Source organism: Lithobates pipiens, unplaced genomic scaffold (genome assembly GCF_037356315.1).
Source record: "Lithobates pipiens isolate NorthernLeopardFrog02 unplaced genomic scaffold, aLitPip1_a1.2 Scaffold_19, whole genome shotgun sequence".
NCBI classification, from domain to species: Eukaryota; Metazoa; Chordata; class Amphibia; order Anura; family Ranidae; genus Lithobates; species Lithobates pipiens.
Window position 1 is genome coordinate 581672430 of NW_027507764.1, and position 19997 is coordinate 581692426.

At 45.5% G+C, this 19997-nt stretch overlaps 1 protein-coding gene across 1 annotated transcript in view; it reads left to right on the forward strand.

The window, feature by feature from the left end:
* The window catches only part of FAM83H (family with sequence similarity 83 member H), a 114883-nt gene extending 95262 nt beyond the window's left edge, over window positions 1–19621 (forward strand). The window contains exons 4-5 of the mRNA XM_077493482.1: window positions 6546–6670; window positions 13980–19621. Of these exons, the coding sequence (XP_077349608.1) occupies window positions 6546–6670; window positions 13980–16641 (2787 nt within the window). The 3' untranslated portion in view covers window positions 16642–19621. The remainder of the gene's footprint in view (window positions 1–6545; window positions 6671–13979) is intronic.
* The last annotated feature ends 376 nt before the right edge of the window (window positions 19622–19997 follow it).

The window sequence follows — 19997 nt, forward strand, 5'->3', positions numbered from 1 at the left end:
AGTGGCACCCCAAGGATGGGCAACCATAAAAACCTAAGAGAGGGTGTAGCCCTTCCCCACTCCATCTAAAACCTTGTCCACTCAAATGATTGCTCTCTTTACTCGTGGAAACCAAAATATGTGAACATGTTCATTTCTGAGTATGCCTAAAGGTCCCCCAGACCAGCCAGGAGCTTTGTGTTGGTCACTCGTTGTCCCATACATAGCTGATTGTCACCAGAGATCCTCGGGGGCGGGTCAAGGACAGTCAGGGTGGAGAATAAAAGACTAGATGAAGCCGGATGTCCTCCAGCCAGGAAATGAGGCGGGGCTCTATATCTGACTTCCTGAAGCTTCTAATGCACATGGTGAGAAGCTCCCAGTGTGCAGTGAAATCAGAGGAAGCCATTTCCGTCCAGGAGAGGAGCCGCTACAACTGTGCAAGGGAATGTTGGAGGTCACATTTTAAAGTGCGCATTGTTAACCCATAACTGGAAGGACTGGACCTTTGTACCATTGGTTGCACCATCTGATGCAGCTGTATAGTAACCAGTCCGCTTCCAGGTTTTATTGTCAAAGCTTAAATGAACAATCTTAAAGTGGAAGTAAACCCACTTTTTTAACTTTTACCTACAGGAAAGCCTATAATAAGGCTTACCTGTAGGTAAAAAAAATATCTCCTAAACCTGTACGGTTTAGGAGATATTCCCCTCGGTATGCGCCGCTGACTGCAGCGGCGCATGCGCACAAGGGGGTTCTCTCCGCGAAAATCCGGCAGCGCTCGTCCGGCCGGATTTAAATCTCCCGCGCGCATGCGCGGGAGTGACGATATCGCGGCTCCGGCCACTCACAGCGCCGGAGCCGCGATACCCGGAAGAGACGCCGAGGGAGCATGTCGGCTTCCTCGGCGTGGATCGGGCGAGATGTCGGGGCCTCGTTCTAAGGTAAGTATTTCATAATGAGCTAGTATGCGGTGCATACTAGCTCATTATGCCTTTTGCTTTGCAGGTTTTTAAAAAAAAAAAAAAAAAATGCGGGTTTACTACCGCTTTAAGTTAGAAGCTCATTGTTTACTAAGCACAATGGCTCAAGATTCTGTGTGCACCAGTTTTAGTAAATCCCACCTAAAATGTATATCATCCCTTCTATACCGTGTTTCTAAACTGATACAGGACCTGGATACCAGAAACGAACCCCCCCCCCCCCCCCCTCCAAAGCTTTGACCACCGAACCAATAAAAGCAGCAGGATCTTTTACTGCAGCTATTTACAGCTGTGTCTATAAACGGCACAACTTCCATACATTCCTCTGCCCGTCGTCCCTGGAAGAAGATAGGGCTAGATATCCCAAAGAAGAAGCAATGCAAGAAGAGTGATCAGCACTTCTGAGCCTGACTTGGAGGAAAGAGGCTTCTGTCTATCAAAGGAACCTAGAAGAGTGATGGTAGAGGAAGACCAAATGGTCCATTGAGTGACACTATCTGAGTATATAGATCTATGTTAGTCCCAAGCAATTCTCTTACTGTTGACCGACTCGCTACCTCTGCTGGAAGTCTGTTCCAAACGTCAACTACTCTTTCTGCAAAATAATACTTTCTAAGGTTAATCTTGAACTTTCCTCCACTTTGAGGTCATATCCGCTTGTTCGTGATCTTGGCTTCATGTTAAAATTCCTACACTCCTAAACCTTCTTCACCCCCTTCAAAGGTTTCAATCACGTCCATCCTTTCCCTTATTTCATCCAGACTACATATTAAAGCAAACTTGACCCTAAACACTGATCCCAGTATGTTTCATATTTCTCTTACTAATACAGGATGACGGCGCTTGCCAAAAAAAAACTCAATATGTGTATATCCACTTCCGGACCAGTGACTTATCCATCCATTCATCCGTCTATCCACCCATCCATTCATCCGTCTATCCACCCATCCATTCATCCGTCTATCCACCCATCCATTCATCCGTCTATCCACCCATCCATTCATCCATCTATCCAGCCAACCACACAACTATCTATCCAGCCAACCACACAACCATCCGTCCATCACTTATTCATTCATTCATCCATCCATCTGTCAGTCAATCCATCCACCCATCCATCCAGCCAAACAATTATACATCCAGCCGCCCACCCATCCATCCATCCATCCTCCCACCCATCCTTCCACCCATCTATCCATTCATTCACCCTCCCAATCATCCATGCATCCATCCACCCTCCAACCCAACCACTTATGCAGCCACACACCCATCCCCCCCAACTATTTATCCATCCATCCATCCACACACTCTTCCACCTAACCATACAGCACTGGACTTTCAGTGCTTATAACACCCCTTTCACACCAGGGCGTTTTGCAGGCGCTATAGCGTTAGAAATAGCACCTGCAATCCGCCCTAAAGAAGCTGCACCATTGTGTGTAGTGTGAAAGCCCCGAGGGCTTTCACACTACAGCGGTGCGCTGGCAGGACGTCAGAAAAAAGTCCTGCCAGCAGCTTCTTTGGAGCGGTGAAGGAGCGGTGTGTTTACCGCTCCTCCACCGCTGTTCCCCATTGAAATCAATGGGGCAGCGCTGTAATGCCGCCGGCAAAACGCCGCTATTGCGGCATATTGCCGGCGGTTTTAACCCTTTCGCGGCCGCTAGCAGGGGTAAAAGCGCCCCGCTAGCGGGCAAAATCCGCCTCAAATCCGGCGGTAAAACCCTGCTAAAAATAGCAGCGTTTTACCGCCGACGCAAAGGGCGGTGTGGTGTGAAAGGGGTCTAAAGGGATGATGGCTGCAGTTGAAGGCACCATCCAAGTACTGTTTCTTGCCATGTTTTTTTTTTTTTTCTTAGCGCCAGGGGTCGGCTCTCTTGTTAAAGCAATCCTAGCAGCTAACTAGCCGCTGGATTTCTTTTACAAGCAGCTGGAAAGAGACACCCCTCCCCCTCCCCCCTCCAACCAGGAGACTCGAGCAACCAGCCAGCCCTTCCACCGGCTGATTGGAGAGCAGAGCAAAGCCCGGATCAGCTATGGTAACCTGGAAGTGATGACCTGACATAGTATACGGTCGAGATATTGCAGCCTTTAAGGATTACCCTACCCATACACCTAAGTGCTGGCAATTTGAACCTTCTGTGTTGATATTGGTTCCACTTATGAGCAGTCTTCGATGTACTGAGGCCAACCAATATTGGTGTCCAGCCCCACTCCAGATTTGGCAGATTTACCTATCAGCAGCTGAGAAGGAGAAATCTCTATGGCACCCGCTCGCCCTATAATTTAATCATGAGATACTTGGTTTGAGGTTTTAAATGTGGATATTGGATGATTGCAGTGTTTGTGGGCTGCTGGTTTCTTTTTTTTTTTTTCCCTATCGGCTACAAACGGATTAAATAGAATAGAAATGGAAAATTTCTGCTCCTAAATAGGGCTGCAGGCTGCTGCCGCATATTTTCCCACCCATGCACCTGTCATCGCCATCAGCCCTGTAGTCCCATCTCCTACTGACACGAATAATCCTGATTGTATTATCGCATAGAAGGCCCTATGTGCCTCTATTTACCTGTAAATACCCCCCACCCAAGTGTGTCTCCTGTATTTATGGTGTAATGACAGCTGGTGACGTGTGACCACGCCCGCTGAGCTCATCTCCCGCACTCCAGCTGTCATATACCGTCTTTGTGTCTGCATCCTGCGGGGGCACTCCGAGCACACAGACAGTTTCAGGACACCCACCAATTCATCCATGCATCCACTCTCCTACCCATCTATTCACCCTCCCAACCACCAACCAATCCTCCCACCAATCAATCCATCTACCCACCCATCCGTCTATCTACCCACCCATCCGTCTATCCACCCACCCATCCGTCTATCCACCCATCTATCCATCCGTCTATCTACCCATCTATCCATCCGTCTATCTGCCCATCTTCCCACCCATCTGTCTATCTACCCACCCATTCGTCTATCTATCTGTCTATCCACCCATCCATTCATCCGTCTATCCACCCATCCATTCATCCGTCTATCCACCCATCCATTCATCCGTCTATCCACCCATCCATTCATCCGTCTATCCACCCATCCATTCATCCGTCTATCCACCCATCCATTCATTCATCCGTCTATCCACCCATCCATCCACCCACCCATCCATTCATCCGTCTATCCACCCATCCATTCATCCGTCTATCCACCCATCCATTCATTCATCCGTCTATCCACCCATCCATCCACCCACCCATCCATTCATCCGTCTATCCACCCATCCATTCATCCGTCTATCCACCCATCCATTCATCCGTCTATCCACCCATCCATTCATCCGTCTATCCACCCATCCATTCATCCGTCTATCCACCCATCCATTCATCCGTCTATCCACCCATCCATCCATTCATCCGTCTATCCACCCATCCATCCATTCATCCGTCTATCCACCCATCCATCCATTCATCCGTCTATCCACCCATCCATCCATTCATCCATCCATTCATCCGTCTATCCACCCATCCATTCATCCGTCTATCCACCCATCCATTCATCCATCCATTCATCCGTCTATCCACCCATCCATTCATCCGTCTATCCACCCATCCATTCATCCGTCTATCCACCCATCCATTCATCCGTCTATCCACCCATCCATTCATCGGTCTATCCACCCATCCATTCATCCGTCTATCCACCCATCCATTCATCCGTCTATCCAGCCATCCATTCATCCGTCTATCCAGCCAACCACTCATTCATCCAGCCACCCACACAACCATCCGTCCATCACTTATTCATTCATCCATCCATCTATCAGTCAATCCATCCACCCAGCCACCCACCATCCATCCAGCCACCCACCATCCATCCATCCTCCCGCCCACCCACCCACCCATCCATCCATCCTCCCGCCCACCCACCCACCCATCCATCCATCCTCCCACCCATCCATCCATCCTCCCACCCATCCATCCATCCTCCCACCCATCCATCCATCCTCCCACCCATGCATCCTTCCTCCCACCCATCCATCCATCCTCCCACCCATCCTTCCACCCATCTATCCATTCATTCACCCTCCCAATCATCCATGCATCCATCCACCCTCCAACCCAACCACTTATCCAGCCACACACCCATCCCCCCCAACTATTTATCCATCCATCCATCCACACACTCTTCCACCTAACCACCTATCCATACCACCAATCCAACCATCCATCCAGCCACTCGCCAACCCATCCATCCAACCTATTGTCCGATATTTCTGGTGGCTGAACAATGCTATGCAATGCATAGTTCGATTACGTTGTTCTGAGTATTTTTGAATGAGATCCATTCTCCCCGGGAATGAATAGTAACCAAGAGGAACAGCTTGTAGGAATTCATTATTCTTTCTTTACACATTGCCCATTTATATGTCTGACCTGGAGCATTGCATCTTCTACAAAGACAGAGCAACTCAGAGGCAAAAAAAAAACTGCCAAAACAAACCAGGATAATGGCGCCACCTTGAGGGAGTTCCCGTATCTGCAGCATCTGTCTGCAGAAAATGCAGTTGCTTTGGAAAGTGATGGCAAACCCTAAATTTTAAGCAGCTGCAGGAACAGAAGGAGAAGGAAAGTGGGGAAGGGAACATTTGTTCTGATGACCACTCTCTAAGATGGGATTTCCCTTCACATTTGGGAGATTTCCTCTCAAGTCCTGTTATGTCAGTAGGACAGAAAGTAAAAGGTTTTTGGTTGGTCCACTCTGAGCTGACCTACGTTGATGGTGTATATGCTTCCCCCTTGTTGTTTTTATTTTTCGTGTCTGTACTGCTTTAAATTTCAATAACATTCTTTGAAAAGAACCCCCCCCCAATGGGACATAGAGGTTACTGTATAAGCCTTCCCTTCTTTATCCATATCCAATGGATTATGCAAAAATAAAAAAAGCTGAAGTTTAATCTGATTATATTTTACTTTCCCCTGTTCCTTCCTCTCCCATGAGCAACATGATCATGTCGTTTTTGAATAAAACCCTTCCGTTTTCATTATACACCATATTTTAGACCCAGTGACATCATCACTGAGACATCATCACTGAGTCTCTGTGCTTCTCTATGATGACATCACTGAGTCTCAGTGATGACATCATAGAGAAGCACAGAGACTCAATAATGACATCATAGTGAAGCAGAGTCTCTGTGCTCCTCTGCAATCCCGGCAGATTGTGGCTGGTGGGAGGGGTCGGCAGGGTGCTGTTCATTGCTTCCTGAAAACACCACAGCACCCCAGCCTCTGTACTCTTCTCAGGAGCCCTCAGTCCTGATCCAAGCAGTGGGCGGGCTCTTGGGAGGAGTTATGCAAATATCAAAATGCCTTCATGGGTGAATGTCAGTATAGAGGAGTAGGCAGGCTGTATTTGCATGAAGGCTGCTCCTAGGTAACGCCCACATGTGATGCTGAGCCTCTAATAATTGAAAAAACTTAAATTCATTGAATTAACGAGACAGGGGGTAGCTATACTGGGCGCCATGTTCTATGTCTATCTGTGTGGTCATTGGTTAGTTTGATTAACAATTGCTCTTTCCCCATACAGTTCCTCAGAGTCCGGACACTCTCTGGCCCCACCTACTTTTGTCGGAACGGCACCACCTTCAAGGGGAACTTGCTGGAAAAGTTCATTCTGGTGGACTGCACGGTGGTCTTAAGCGGAACTTACAGGTAAGATCTAGGTGGAGCTCTCAGAAAAAAAAAAAACATTGTTACGCCCCCAAATTCATCATAAGGTTTTCATCATTTGCATGCTACATAAAAGAGAAGTTCCACTTCTTACTACTTACCTAGGTGTTCTCCACCAGGTCTAAGACTGAGAACCAAGCGATCAAAGACTGTTGACCATTCGGTTCTCAGAGCTCCCCGAACAGAGATCTGATGACTGTGAGTCGCCAGCTTTCTGGTGCCCCCCCTCCCCCCCACCACACACTCACTGGAGCGCTGAGCTGTGGAGGGAGTGGGAGGGAGCTGCTGGCTCAGGCTATCATCGGCTCGCTGAGAGGCTGAGCCAGGCGCCAGTCCGGGGTTGTTGGCGAATCCCGGCTTTATTGTTGCAATCTTGCCCCAGCCTGGACCCATACCTTTCAACATTTTGAGATGGGAATGAGGGACACCTACTAGCAAATGTATGTATGTAGGCATAGGGCACGCCCCCTGCCACATCCCCTTAAAGGAGAATTAACCCCCAAAAAAAAGGTTAATTAAATCCACAAGTGTTTTTTTTTTTTTTTTTTTTTACCACTACTATTCCTTTATATTGGCTTTTAAATTGTATAAATGCAGCAATTTAGAAATCGGATGAAAGGTTTAGCGCTGGGAAACACTTTTTGAAAGAAAAATAAGGAACTCCTTTTTCAAAAATAGTTTGTTACGTTATAACATTGTAACAAACTATTTTTGAAAAATTAGTTCCTTTTTTCATATAAAAAAACTTTTTATTTTTTTTATTGTTGCTTTTCTTCAATAATTAGTCATAAACTTGCTCCAGAAGAAGCGTAAAGGTAGGCGAAACACGTTGAGCACGAATCCAGCATCAGCACCCAGTCATCTTTGATGATCCATAACTCTGCCCATTATACCATATAAGTCTTGGATTGTTCATTATTGAAGAAAATGTCTTATTCCCTTTTATTAACTATATTATGGCTACGGTACTAATAGCGGTAACATCTTCTGTTGATGAACTCATGATTGGCTTATGACTTTTTTTTTTTTTTTTTTTTTTTTAAATGTTTATATATGTAGTGTCATTTTTGTAAATAATATTATACCTTTTTAAATAACAATCTTTATAATTGTGCCTAGAATGTTCATAGCCCTCCCTTCCAACTCTATCGCTGAGAACCGAGCAATCAAACACCGCCGATCGCTCGTTTCTCACAGATCCAGTAACAGAGAGAGCTGGTAACTGTCAGTCACCGGCTCTCCGCTCTGCGCCCCCCCCCCCCCCACGCGATTACTGGAGCGCTGGGCGGTGGAGGAGGTGGGAGCGGCCAGCTCAGGCTCTAAGTGGCTCACTGAAAGGCCGAGCCCGGGTGCCGGTCCAGGCATGTGGGCGGATCCCAACTATATGGGTTGAAATCTTTCCCGATCCGGGAACCGGCTCTGTGACATCAGCAGGCGGTGGACTTCAGCCCGCTGTCTGCTGAAAATGGGTCCCTGGAGTGCAGAACAAATTGCACTCCTGTGATCCACAGAAGTACAGCCAAAGTAGCTCTGGCTGTACTTCTCCTTTTTAAAGTAGTTGCTCAACCACTTCCTGACCCCAGACATCAGTAAAGCCCTCCCGTACATGCCCAGACAGATTTTTAGCAAAGTCAGTATGCATCAGTCAACTTGACAATAACTCAGAATAATTTTACATAAATGAGTCATAGTGCTCTTGTAAAACTACTTAAATATATATTTTTTTCATTTTTATAAGGAGTTTATTTGGCATACTGTTTTTTATATACAGTTTATTATGCCTGTTCTGTTTTTTTTTTTGTTTTTTTTATTACAGGCTGACATTTACAAAAATGTAAAAAAAAACAGTGTACTGTAATTGTATCTGATCGTTGCAGTATTAAATATTAAACCTGGGGCACACTCCCACCTTGAGACTGCTGTGGCCAAAAATGTATCTAACTCCAATATTAAATATAAGGGGCTGAGTCCCTTATTCTTCACAGTAAGAGCTGTGAAAATGTGGAATAGACTCCCTCCAGAGGTGGTCCTGGCCAGATCAGTAGATTGCTTTAAGAAAGGAATGGATTCTTCCCTAAATGTGCATACCCCGTTTCCCCGAAAATAAGACCTAGCGTGATTGTCGGTGATGGCTGCAATATAAGCCCTACCCCCCCAAATAAGACCTACCCTGTTTCCCCAAAAAATAAGCCCTACTCTGAAAATAAGACCTACAAGGACTTTAAATAGGGCTTATTTTGGGGGGTAGGGCTTTAATTGCAGCCATCAACGACAATCACGTTAGGTCTTATTTTCGGGGAAACAGGGTAATATAACTGGGTACTGACATTTATAGGTAAAGTTGATCCGGGGAATATCTGATTGCCTCTCTGGTATCAGGAAGGAATTTTTTCCCCCTGCTGGAGAAAATTGGATCATGCTCTGCTGGGGTTTTCTTTCACCTTCCTCTGGATCAACTGTTGATACCGGATTGTGTATATTGGATTTTATGATATTTTTTATTTATTTTTTATGGTTGAATTAGATGGACTTGTGTCTTTTTTTTCAAGCTGACTAACTATGTAACTATGAGCCGGGTGCCGGTCCAAGCAATGTGGATGGATCCTGACTTCATTGTTGGGGATACCCACGATTGTCTCACGGGGGGATGCTAATGTAAGCCAGCATTTCCCCGTTCTGCCTAGTCACACTGTCACTGATCACAGCCCGCTGTGATCGAGATCGGTGATCAGTGTCGTGTCACACACAGCCCCTCCCCCCCCCCCACAGTTAGAATCACTCCCTAGGACACCCTTAATCCCTACAGCGCCACCTAGTGGTTAACCCCCTCACTGCCAGTCACATTTACACAGTAATCAATGCATTTTTAATTGCACTGATCGCTGTATAAATGTGAATGGTCCCAAAAATTGCGCCAAAAGTGTCCGATGTGTCCGCCATAATGTCGCAGTCCCGATAAAAATCGCTGATCGCCACCATTACTAGTAAAAAAAATAATAATAATAAAAATGCCATAAAACTATCCCCTATTTTGTAGACGCTATAACTTTTGCGCAAACCAATTAATAAATGCCTATTGTGATTTTTATTTATTTTTTTATATTTTTTTTTACCAAAAATATGTAGAATAATACGTATCGGCCTAAACTGAGGAAAATTTTTTCTATATTTTGGGGGATATTTATTACAGCAAAAAGTAAAAAATGCGTCAAAATTGTCGCTTATTTTATAGCACCAAAAATACAAAGGCAGAGGTGATCAAATACCACCAAAAAAAAGGTCTATTTGTGGGGGAAAAAAGGACCTCAATTTTGTTTGGGAGCCACGTCGCACGACCGCGCAATTGTCAGTTAAAGCGACGCAGTGCCGAATCGCAAAATGTGCTCTGGTCTTTGGCCAGTCAAATAGTTCGGGGCTTAAGTGGTTAAGAGAGTACGTTACCCCAACATTTCATATTCCTGATATGTCCCTGCTATACCATGTACTTGTATGAGAAGAAGTATCCTGTTCTCTGTATTGCTTCCTTTGTGGGAAATCCTGTACTGTATCTATGGAGGAGAGTGCTGTCACCATAGTCTCATGATTTAGACTACAACCCCCCCCCCGACCTAAATAGCATGGAGGTGTTATGTAGTATGCAGCTGTAAAAGCTGATAACAGAAAGTGGCAAAGACACTGGAGTTCTGGCAGGATCAACAAGTATGTTTTCTGTACTTGTTAATGTATTTAGCCTGAAACAAGAAAATAAATGCAGCCACATCTAAGTACTAGTAAGCTGCTATATATATCATATTGTTGTTCTAGATCAGTGGTCTCCAAACTGCGGCCCTAGGGCCAGATGCGGCCCTTTGCTTGACTCTATCCAGCCCTTGGGACACTATTCCTCTTCCAACTCACACCAATGCTGGGGCACTATTCCTCCCACTGTCACCATTAATGGGGCACTATTCCTCCCACTGTCACCATTAATGGGGCACTATTCCTCCCACTGTCACCATTAATGGGGCACTATTCCTCCCACTGTCACCATTAATGGGGCACTATTCCTCCCACTGTCACCATTAAAGGGGCACTATTCCTTCTACTAACACCATCGATGGGGCACTGTTCCTCCTGCTAAGACCAATGATTGGGTACTGTTCCTCCTACTGACACTATCGATGGAGCACTATTCCTCCTGCTAAGACCAATGATGGGGCACTATTCCTCCGACTGACACCATTGACAGGGCACTATTCCTCCTGATAAGACCAATGATGGGGTACTATTCCTTCCACTGACACCATCGGCGGGGCACTATTCCTCCTGCTAAGACCAATGATGGGGCACTGTTCCTCCCACTGTCACCATTGATGGGGTACTATTCCTCCCACTGACACCATCGACGGGGCACTATTCCTCCTGCTAAGACCAATGATGGGGTACTATTCCTCCCACTGACACCGACGGGGCACTATTCCTCCTGCGAAGACCAATGATGGGGCATTGTTCCTCCCACTGTCACCATTAATGGGGCACTATTCCTCCCACTGACACCATCGACGGGGCACTATTCCTCCTGCTAAGACCAATGATGGGGTACTATTCCTCCCACTGACACCGACGGGGCACTATTCCTCCTGCAAAGACCAATGATGGGGCATTGTTCCTCCCACTGTCACCATTAATGGGGCACTATTCCTCCTACTGACACCATCGATGGGGCACTATTCCTCCTGCTAAGACCAATGATGGGGCATTGTTCCTCCCACTGTCACCATTAATGGGGCACTATTCCTCCTACTGACACCATCGATGGGGCACTATTCCTCCTGCTAAGACCAATGATGGTGTTCTGTTTCTCCCACTGACACCATCGATGGGGCACTATTCCTCCTGATATGACCAATGATGGGGCACTATTCCTTCCACTGACACCATTGATGAGGCACTATTCCTTCTGATGAGACCAGTGATGGGGTACTATTCCTTCCACTGACACCGTAGATGGGACACATTTTTTCCCATTGATGCCATCCATGGGGCACTATTCCTCCTGCTAAAAACAACAATGGGGAACTATTCTTCCTGTTAACACCAATGGTGGGGCAGTATTTACTCACACTGACCACAGTCCAGCCCCCCCCCCCCCCCCAAAAGCCTCAAGAACAGTAAACTGGCCCTTTGTTTAAAAAAGTTTGGAGACCCCTGTCCTGGGGTTTAGATACACTTGATTTGTGGGTGACCACAAATCAAATAAACTGTGAGCGCCGCTAGAAGCTGTCCTCCTGTGATGCTCCGGTGACTCACATTGGGCCATCACTGAGCGAGCCCGTCCCGACATAGTGTACACGCTTCAAAAGAAATAAGTTAAAATGTGGACCAAAAAAATAAAACAGCACAGGTATAAAGAAGCGTGAAAGCGGCTTCAGCTCAATTCCTCCCAGGGCACACTCACCGACGGGTTTCACCTCTACAAACAGTTCTTAGTCATAGGGGAACTATGACTAAGCCCTGTGGGCAGGGTGAAATGGGTTGGGGGTGGGGGGATGGGCTGGGAGTGGGGGGATGGGCTGGGAGTAGTTGGGCTGAAGCCACTCTTACTCTTCCCTAGACCTGGGCTGTATTTCTTCAGCAGGATGTTAGTTGATAGTTGGTTTATATTTCTTCAGCTGGATGTTGGTTGGCAGTCCATAAAAACAGCATTTTAAAGGCGTTTAAAACCAACATGCACCAAAAAAAATAACATCTATGACCCCTTATTGCAGAGTGAAAACCCATCAACAGTAATAGTATAACCAGAATGTCTTTCACTTATGAAGGAAGATTATATAGCTCTAGAACTATATGGATTGTAATATGGCTGGCTGTATAGTACATGAATCGCAACACTAGTAAACTGTGGAAGGACTGAAATTGTCTTGACGCGTTTCATTTGTACAGTTCTTCAGGAGAGGGGTATTCAAAATTGATGATGTATAAAAGACTGCTGATATCATTTAGCCAAAAAAGATGTAGATGGAAGATGCTGCCAAGGAACAGTGGACAGAGGGAGCAAGCCAAGGTAAAAACGGGACACCCATAGGCGTGTGCTAGGTGTGCCTGGGCACACCCTAATCACCCCGTGTGGTGCAGATTCCCTCTGCCCCCTGACATAGCTGCTGGCTTCCCTCCTCTCCTGCCGGCTGCTGTTGCAGGCTCAAAAGTGGATGTTTCAGGATGAAGAGCAAGGGAAGGGGCCAGTAAATATGTAATTTACAGACCCCTTCCTTTTTCTGAATGAACACAGTGAGGGATCAGTGCCAATCACTCACTCTGTCCGTTCATAACTGTGTTTACTATTCTTCAGTTTGTGAATGAGCAGGAAGCCATTCAGCACAGAGCACTTCCCAGCTGAGGCTACATGTGTGTTTGAGCTTTGGGGTGCACACCCTAAGATCCCTTTCACACTGGGGCGTTTTTCAGGCGCTTTAGCTTTAAAACAAGCACTTGAAAGAAGCCTCATCTGCAGCCCAATGTGAAAGTGAAAGGGCTCTTTAAGCACTTGGGCTATGTCAGTGCCCGAAAAACGCTCTTAAAGTGCCGCTTAAACTAGCAGCGCTTTACCAGCGTTTTTTCTAGCGTTATTGGGGCGCTTTTAACCCCTGCTAGTGGCCAAATAAAGGGTTAAAAGCACCCACAAAACGCTGCTGCCAATAGCGCTTTTCAGGCGTTTTGCAGGCGCTTCCCATTGATTTCAATGGGAAGGGGCGCTTTAGGAGCCGTATATTCACCGCTCCAAAAGCGCTGCAAAGAAGCTGCTTGCAGGACTTTTTTTGACGCCCTGCCAGCGCAGCGCCTCAGTGTGAAAGCACTCGGGCTTTTACATTGGGATTGCAGTTGCGGCTTCTTTCAGGCGTTTTGCAGGCGCTTTTTTTTTTAAAGCTAAAGCGCCTGAAAAACGCCCCAGTGTGAAAGGGGTCTAATGCAAAAGGCTGTGCACACCTGTGGGGACACCAAATCCCAATAGCGAGCCCAGGGAGATGCTCCACATAAAAATCTTCATCTTTAATGGCACAACCAGGAAAAAGGGAATACTCAAAAGGATTCCCCTCCTAGATGGTGCAAAAAATTCACTGACCGCCCGAGCAGCATACCAAACAGAGAGCTACTGACCAATCCTATTTGTGATATCTGTACTGTTCACACACTCTCTACATTTGATTCCTAAAATAAATGTTGGGGACATTTTTTATGTGTTGTTTTTTTTTTATTAATGAAGAGAAACTTGGAGAGGAAAATGATTTTAACTGTCTTTGTCATGTTCTTGCAGTTTCATGTGGTCATTTGAGAAGATCCACCGAAGCATGGCGCACATCTTCCAGGGCGAGCTGGTCTCCAGCTTTGATGAAGAATTCCGGGTGCTTTTCGCTCAGTCAGACCCCCTCATTCCACCTGAGAGTGCTTTATTAGCTATGGAAAAGCCATATATGGGAATGGTTCCTTTCGCTGGCCCTCGCCCATTCTTCGATCGAAAGCTGCAGTTTATGTTCCCCCGGGATGACAGTTCTCAGAACTCATTCAACGCCTTTGGGGTTGACCCTGACCGGCATTTCCTTCACCATGGCTTCAGGAGAGAAGACATGATGAGACAGACTATGGAGAACGCGGCCATGAGGATGCAAGGGCAGGGCATGAGGTTCCCTGAGCCAGCACAGATGTCTTTTATGCAGAACAAACACCTGGACATCGATGCTTTTAAGAGGCACAGCTTTGCCGAAGGTACTTTCGAGAACTACACAGCCTCAAAACAGTTCTCACGCCAATTGTATACGAACACTGACAATAATGAGTACCGGTTCCAGTCAAGCCAGTTTCAGAAAAGTCAATTTATCCAGATGGAGCGCCCAGGGCGGACTCAGGGACTCTTTGAGAAAATCAGAGGCAACAGAGGATTGCAAGAAATGGATGAGATGGACTCGAGGTTTCCTCCTTTCAAAACTTTGCAAGGAGAAGGCAACTTTGCTCTTGAAGGACCTCACGTAAGGCTTGGCTACAACCCTTCAAATTCATCCCGAGAGGTTCGACATGGCTCAGACCAGATGGTTCTTGGGGACGAGGGTAGATTTGGGCAGAGATCACAATCGCGGCAGAAATTCATGTGCCAAATATCACCCACGCATAAGCAGGGCGCAGAGCAGAGACAGTTTTTCCAAGACCAAGACGCTGATAAAAAATCCCAAGACAACAAGCAAGGTTTACGCAGCTGGCGTATCTCCTCGTACCTGAGTGGTATTCAGCCGGACCACGATGAAGAAGGTCTGCCAATGAGCATAGAATCAGAACCCTTCGATGATGTACCTGTTGAAAGACCAGCTCCAGCAAACCCTCATGAGTCACTTATGAGGTATGCTATTGATCCTATCCCTCCATACAAGCCTGTATTAGCAGTTCATGATGTCCCTATGGTAATTGAATCATCAAAGGAGATGGCAGTATTGGAGAAGGAAAAATCAGTATTGGAGAAAGAAAAAGAAGATACTTTCTTATCGAGACACGATTCTTTCCGGACACGGACCAATCCCTTGATCCAAAGAAGTTCCCGTCTAAGATCATCTCTTATATTTAGCAACTCCAAGGTAGAGCAGCACAGTTCTACCGTTGAGGCTATGCAGACAGTTCAGAAGGAGCAAAGTAGCACTGAGATAGTCAAAGACAATGAGATTTTAAAGAAGTCCTCTAAAGTGTCTGAGATTTTAGAGAAATACCGAAGTGTTAACAAAGACGGTGAAACTACTGCAATGACAGAGGCCAAAGCAGCTGCAGCAGTCATCCAAGAGGAAACAGGGGATGGAAAGAAGAAAAGCACTGAAACCGTAGCATTCAAATCTCTGGAGTCTAAGTTGCTGGACAAAGATTCATTTAGTCGAACTCTTCTTGAATCCCAATATCGTTCCTCAGTTACTTCCAAGTTCCAAGACCTTTTTAGCAAAGAGAAAGTTACTAGTTCCTTCACCAAAATTGAGCAGAAGATGTCTAGTTTTCAGACAATGGAAAGCAATATCCCTGCTCTTCCCGAGAAAGAGAGTGGACCCATTATCACTGAGGTTATAGACCCTCCTAAGCCAGCAGAGATTGAACCACCAAAGTCAACAAATGGTGTTCGCTCTGGTCTTACATTTGGCAATGCTCTAGAAAGTATGTCACAAAACCCAGCTCCTGTCCCATCTGCTGCACCCATCACCTCCTTGACCAAATCCGAAGAAGAATTGTCCAAGTCAGAGACTCCCATGGAGTTTATCCGGAAGGGGTCCATGAGACTAAAACAGTTTTTGCAGTCCAAAGCTGAGAAGAAGGGAGATGAAGATTTGTCTTCTGATGCAGCTAAAGTCGAAAAACAGAATAACGCACTCAGACGACTCTCTAAAACCGACATCTCGGAACCTATCCCTATAGTGGACACAGAAGACAAGACCACTAAAGTCATATCCGTTTCTCCTCCAAAAACGACATCAACCACTCAGAGCAGGTTATCCTCTTCAACCTCAAATGTCATCTTCAGCAGTAACCTACGCGATGATACCAAGGTGATCTTAGAGCAAATTTCTGCAAACAGCCAGAAAAACCGTGCAGAAATGGCCAAGCAATCTCAAGCCTTGTCCACAAACGATTCAGAGGTGATATCCCATAGCACCAACTCGACGGAGACCAAAGCCGAGCAGATCACTAGCCCCGACTCTTCTTTAGCTAGGAGCGGGAGCTTCCTAAGTAGGAGCCGTTTTTCACGGCCATCGCCAACCTCAACAGAAGATAGGGACAATCTGCTGAGGAGGATGGAAAGCATTAGGAAGGAGAAGAAAGTTTATAGTAGGTTTGAAGTATTTTGTAAAAAGGACGACCAGCAAAACCAAGCTGAGGAGCTCGAGGATGACCCAAAGGACAGAAAAGGAGGAAAATTCATGCCTAAGCTTTTAGGGACTTTAATTAAGAAATGATTGTAGACGGGGTACTGATAATACCATGTGGTGCCAACCCCGCCTCATCTCCTGAGGACCTTCTCATGTTATCGAAGCCAGCAAAAATTTAAAATATTGGATTTTTTCCATAACTTATGCAGGATTCTAAAGAGATGCAACAGATTACAAACTGAATACACAGAGATAAGCGGTTTACTTGCCAACTGGCTTAAGAACAAAATTATAGGCTTTTTTTTTCTTTCTTAGTTCTTCCAAGCCTTTTACCAAAGAAATGTCTCCACGTGTGCCTGGAACACGAAGCACTGAGCAGCCCCTACACAACGTGTCTTTTAGATTAGAAGAAAAAGTTAACAACTTTTTTTTATAGTCTTCTGAACAATTCTGAACACAATAGCTTGATATACCTTCAAGAAGTACACCAGAGCTAGAAGTATTTGTCCAGCAAAAATCACTTTTCTTAGTTTTGGATAGAGCGAGGTAGAAATAGAACACCTCTCAGGTTTTTGCTTCTATCTCGGACTCCGTTAGAGAGATCACCCTTCATTTTCTTTCAAGCGCACAATAATGTCTCCAGACAGGAAGTGACGGAAAATCTATGCCAGTGACACAAGGTAAAGCCATTGTTCTATTAGCATATTGCTACCCATCAGAAAATGTAAGGGAAGTGATGTTGCAAACAAAATTGCTTATTGCACATGCGCTATGCATTCCAGCATGGCCGCTATGCGTTTTCAATAGGTTTCTTAATGTCACAGAACAGGAAGGAGGCAGCGGCCATCATCTCACACCCAGGCAAGTCTTCAATTTCACAATTATTTTAGCGGTTAGCTCACCTTATATACTGAAATAGACTATTTCAGCGCGACAGAGAGAAATGGTCTATTTCAGTATATAACCAGTTTTCTGCCGAGCAGTGCGGGGTGTACCAAGATGGCCATTGCCACCTTCTGCTTGTTTGCCTGGGTGTAAGAAGATGTCCACTGCTGGCCTTGTGCTTTGTCAGATTAGGAAACGTATTGGAAGGCATGGCGGCCATGTTGGAGCTCATGGCTCATGCACATTAAGCATTTTTGCTCAGCACGTCATTTCCATTACATTTTCTGATGGGTAGCGATATTCTGACAGGACACCGGCCATAGATGGTTTGAATTCCTGTTGAACCGGCTGAGATTTGAACCATGTATGGGCAAGGCTAAATGTACCCAAGTTAATGGATCGATCAACTTGGGTACCACCAACCTGTCAAATAGCGATTATTGCTATATCTATTATAGCTGATAGCAATAATCACTGTATTCTCCTGGCGGGGATGGTCCCCTGCCACAAGTTGAACACAATGGCTCTGTGGGAGGTATCCCCCCCCCCAATCAACACTGACGGAATCAAGCGATTTTCTTTCCAGCAACCCATCGTTGCCAGAAAGAAAATCGCTCTATGTATGGCCGGCCTAAGTAAAGTGCTGACAGAGGTTTTAGCCTTCCTCTACTCTTATTTCTGTCTGTGTTGCTATTGTAGATAAACCCTCACTTCCTATCTGGTGAAACTATTTGTCATCAGGACAGGAAGTAGAGGGGAAATCTCTCTAACTGAGCCCTGGATAGGGATAGAAACCCAAAAGGGGTCCTAATCCTTCCACACTCTGTCCAAAAATTTAAGTTTTGACTCGGCATACGCTTTACATTTTTTTAAAACCAGCAATTGGCAAGCCAAGACTTTGCCGTCATTGTGGCATCATAAGCCAAGCCTGCTGGGACTGCAAGTTCTTCAGCAGCTGAAGCACCTTCAGGCAAGTTCGTTCTGCGTTTACAATTGATGCAATAATGTATTCAGCCAGACTACAGAAGCTGAATAGCCAAATTATGCTGGAGAGTTGTTGTAGAAAAACATTGAGGGGTGAAAGCATTTTTATAGATGTGTTTTGGGCACAATAAGAACCAGGAATACATTCAGCCGCAGAGGCTGCTTTTTTTTTTTGTTTTTTTTACAAGCTGTAAATATATATTTGTTAGCAGTATACATGGGTTCTTTTCAGAAATTTGTATTGTCATTCCAGAAGTCACATGGTATTATTTTTGTATAGCCTTATGTGACATTAGCTACAAAATTTTGGCTTAATATTTTAATGCCACCTTGTGTTTTTTGCACATATTGGAGTTTAGCAAATGCTGTGTTGCAAAAAAAAAAGAAGGCAAAAAAGAGTTAGAAGCCCTGTCCACCAATCCGGTTTTACTCCTGTCTAACATTAGCACAATATTAAATTCTGTCATTGGATTGGTTGGTGCAGGGCAAAGCTCTTACATGCAAACAAATCTCTGGTTTTATAGCTTAATTTTTGTTTCTAATGGAATAACTTGAATTGGGAGAATGGATTGTCTTAATTTAAGCAATGAGGGGAAATGTGAAAAATGTATTTTTTTTTTGTTTAAAAACAAGGCACACTGCCCAGAAACCGAAAAAGGGCCCACTGATTTATTATAGGGTTAATTGGCATGGTGCAGTGGCATATGGTGCAAATGTGTCCTCCTAATAAAATGGCCAGGTCCAGCCCGTTCCAAGGCTGGGCCTCACTGGGACATAGTCTGGTGGCTGAAATGAAGACTGGACCAAAAGTCTACACCCTTGGTGCAGTCTGCGTGCTGGATGATCGTAGATAAAGGTTGAGATGAAAGCATAGACATGTGAGTGCCAATGGATCCTTAAAGGATAGCTCCAGTAAAGGGCCATCCATCGTGCAGGGAAGCTAAAACACCCACCTCAATGTCCCATAGACGCTGCTTAAAATTCCTAGAACGGTTTACCAACTTTTCAGCCAACAAAGTTGCTGTCACTAGGCCCAGCACCTGATTGGAGAAGATGGAGAACTGAAGGCCGATTCGGGTTCTGGTTGGACTCAAACTTCTGAAGTCCCCAGAAGTGGGTTTAAACATTGGAGCTCCCATCCAACTTGTCACCATGTTAATTTTCATTTCCTGAAAATTGGCCAGGCTGTTTCCCCCCCCCCCCCCCCCCCCAACAGTAAACCCAGCCCGGGGCGGAACCAGTAAACTGTAGCTGTGTAATTTATTATTTTTTTTTTTTATTGCTGTATTTCATTGGCATGGAAGGATAATAGAACAGGGTGGAAGTAATCATTCTCAAGACCTAATTCTAGGAAGTCCTTTCTCAGGCCTAACCTTTAATATGAGGTATTGAATTAAAATTTACAGAGGTACAGTCATTAAAATCTTCATCCAGCACAGGTCTGAGTCTTATGTTTGTGCTATGACTCTGATCCGTCATATCACAGCCCCAACCCCTTACATTACAGTCTTCCCTTTTACATCAGTGTCTTCAGTCACCCCATTATTCCATAGAGCCCCCTTTTTACATTGCAG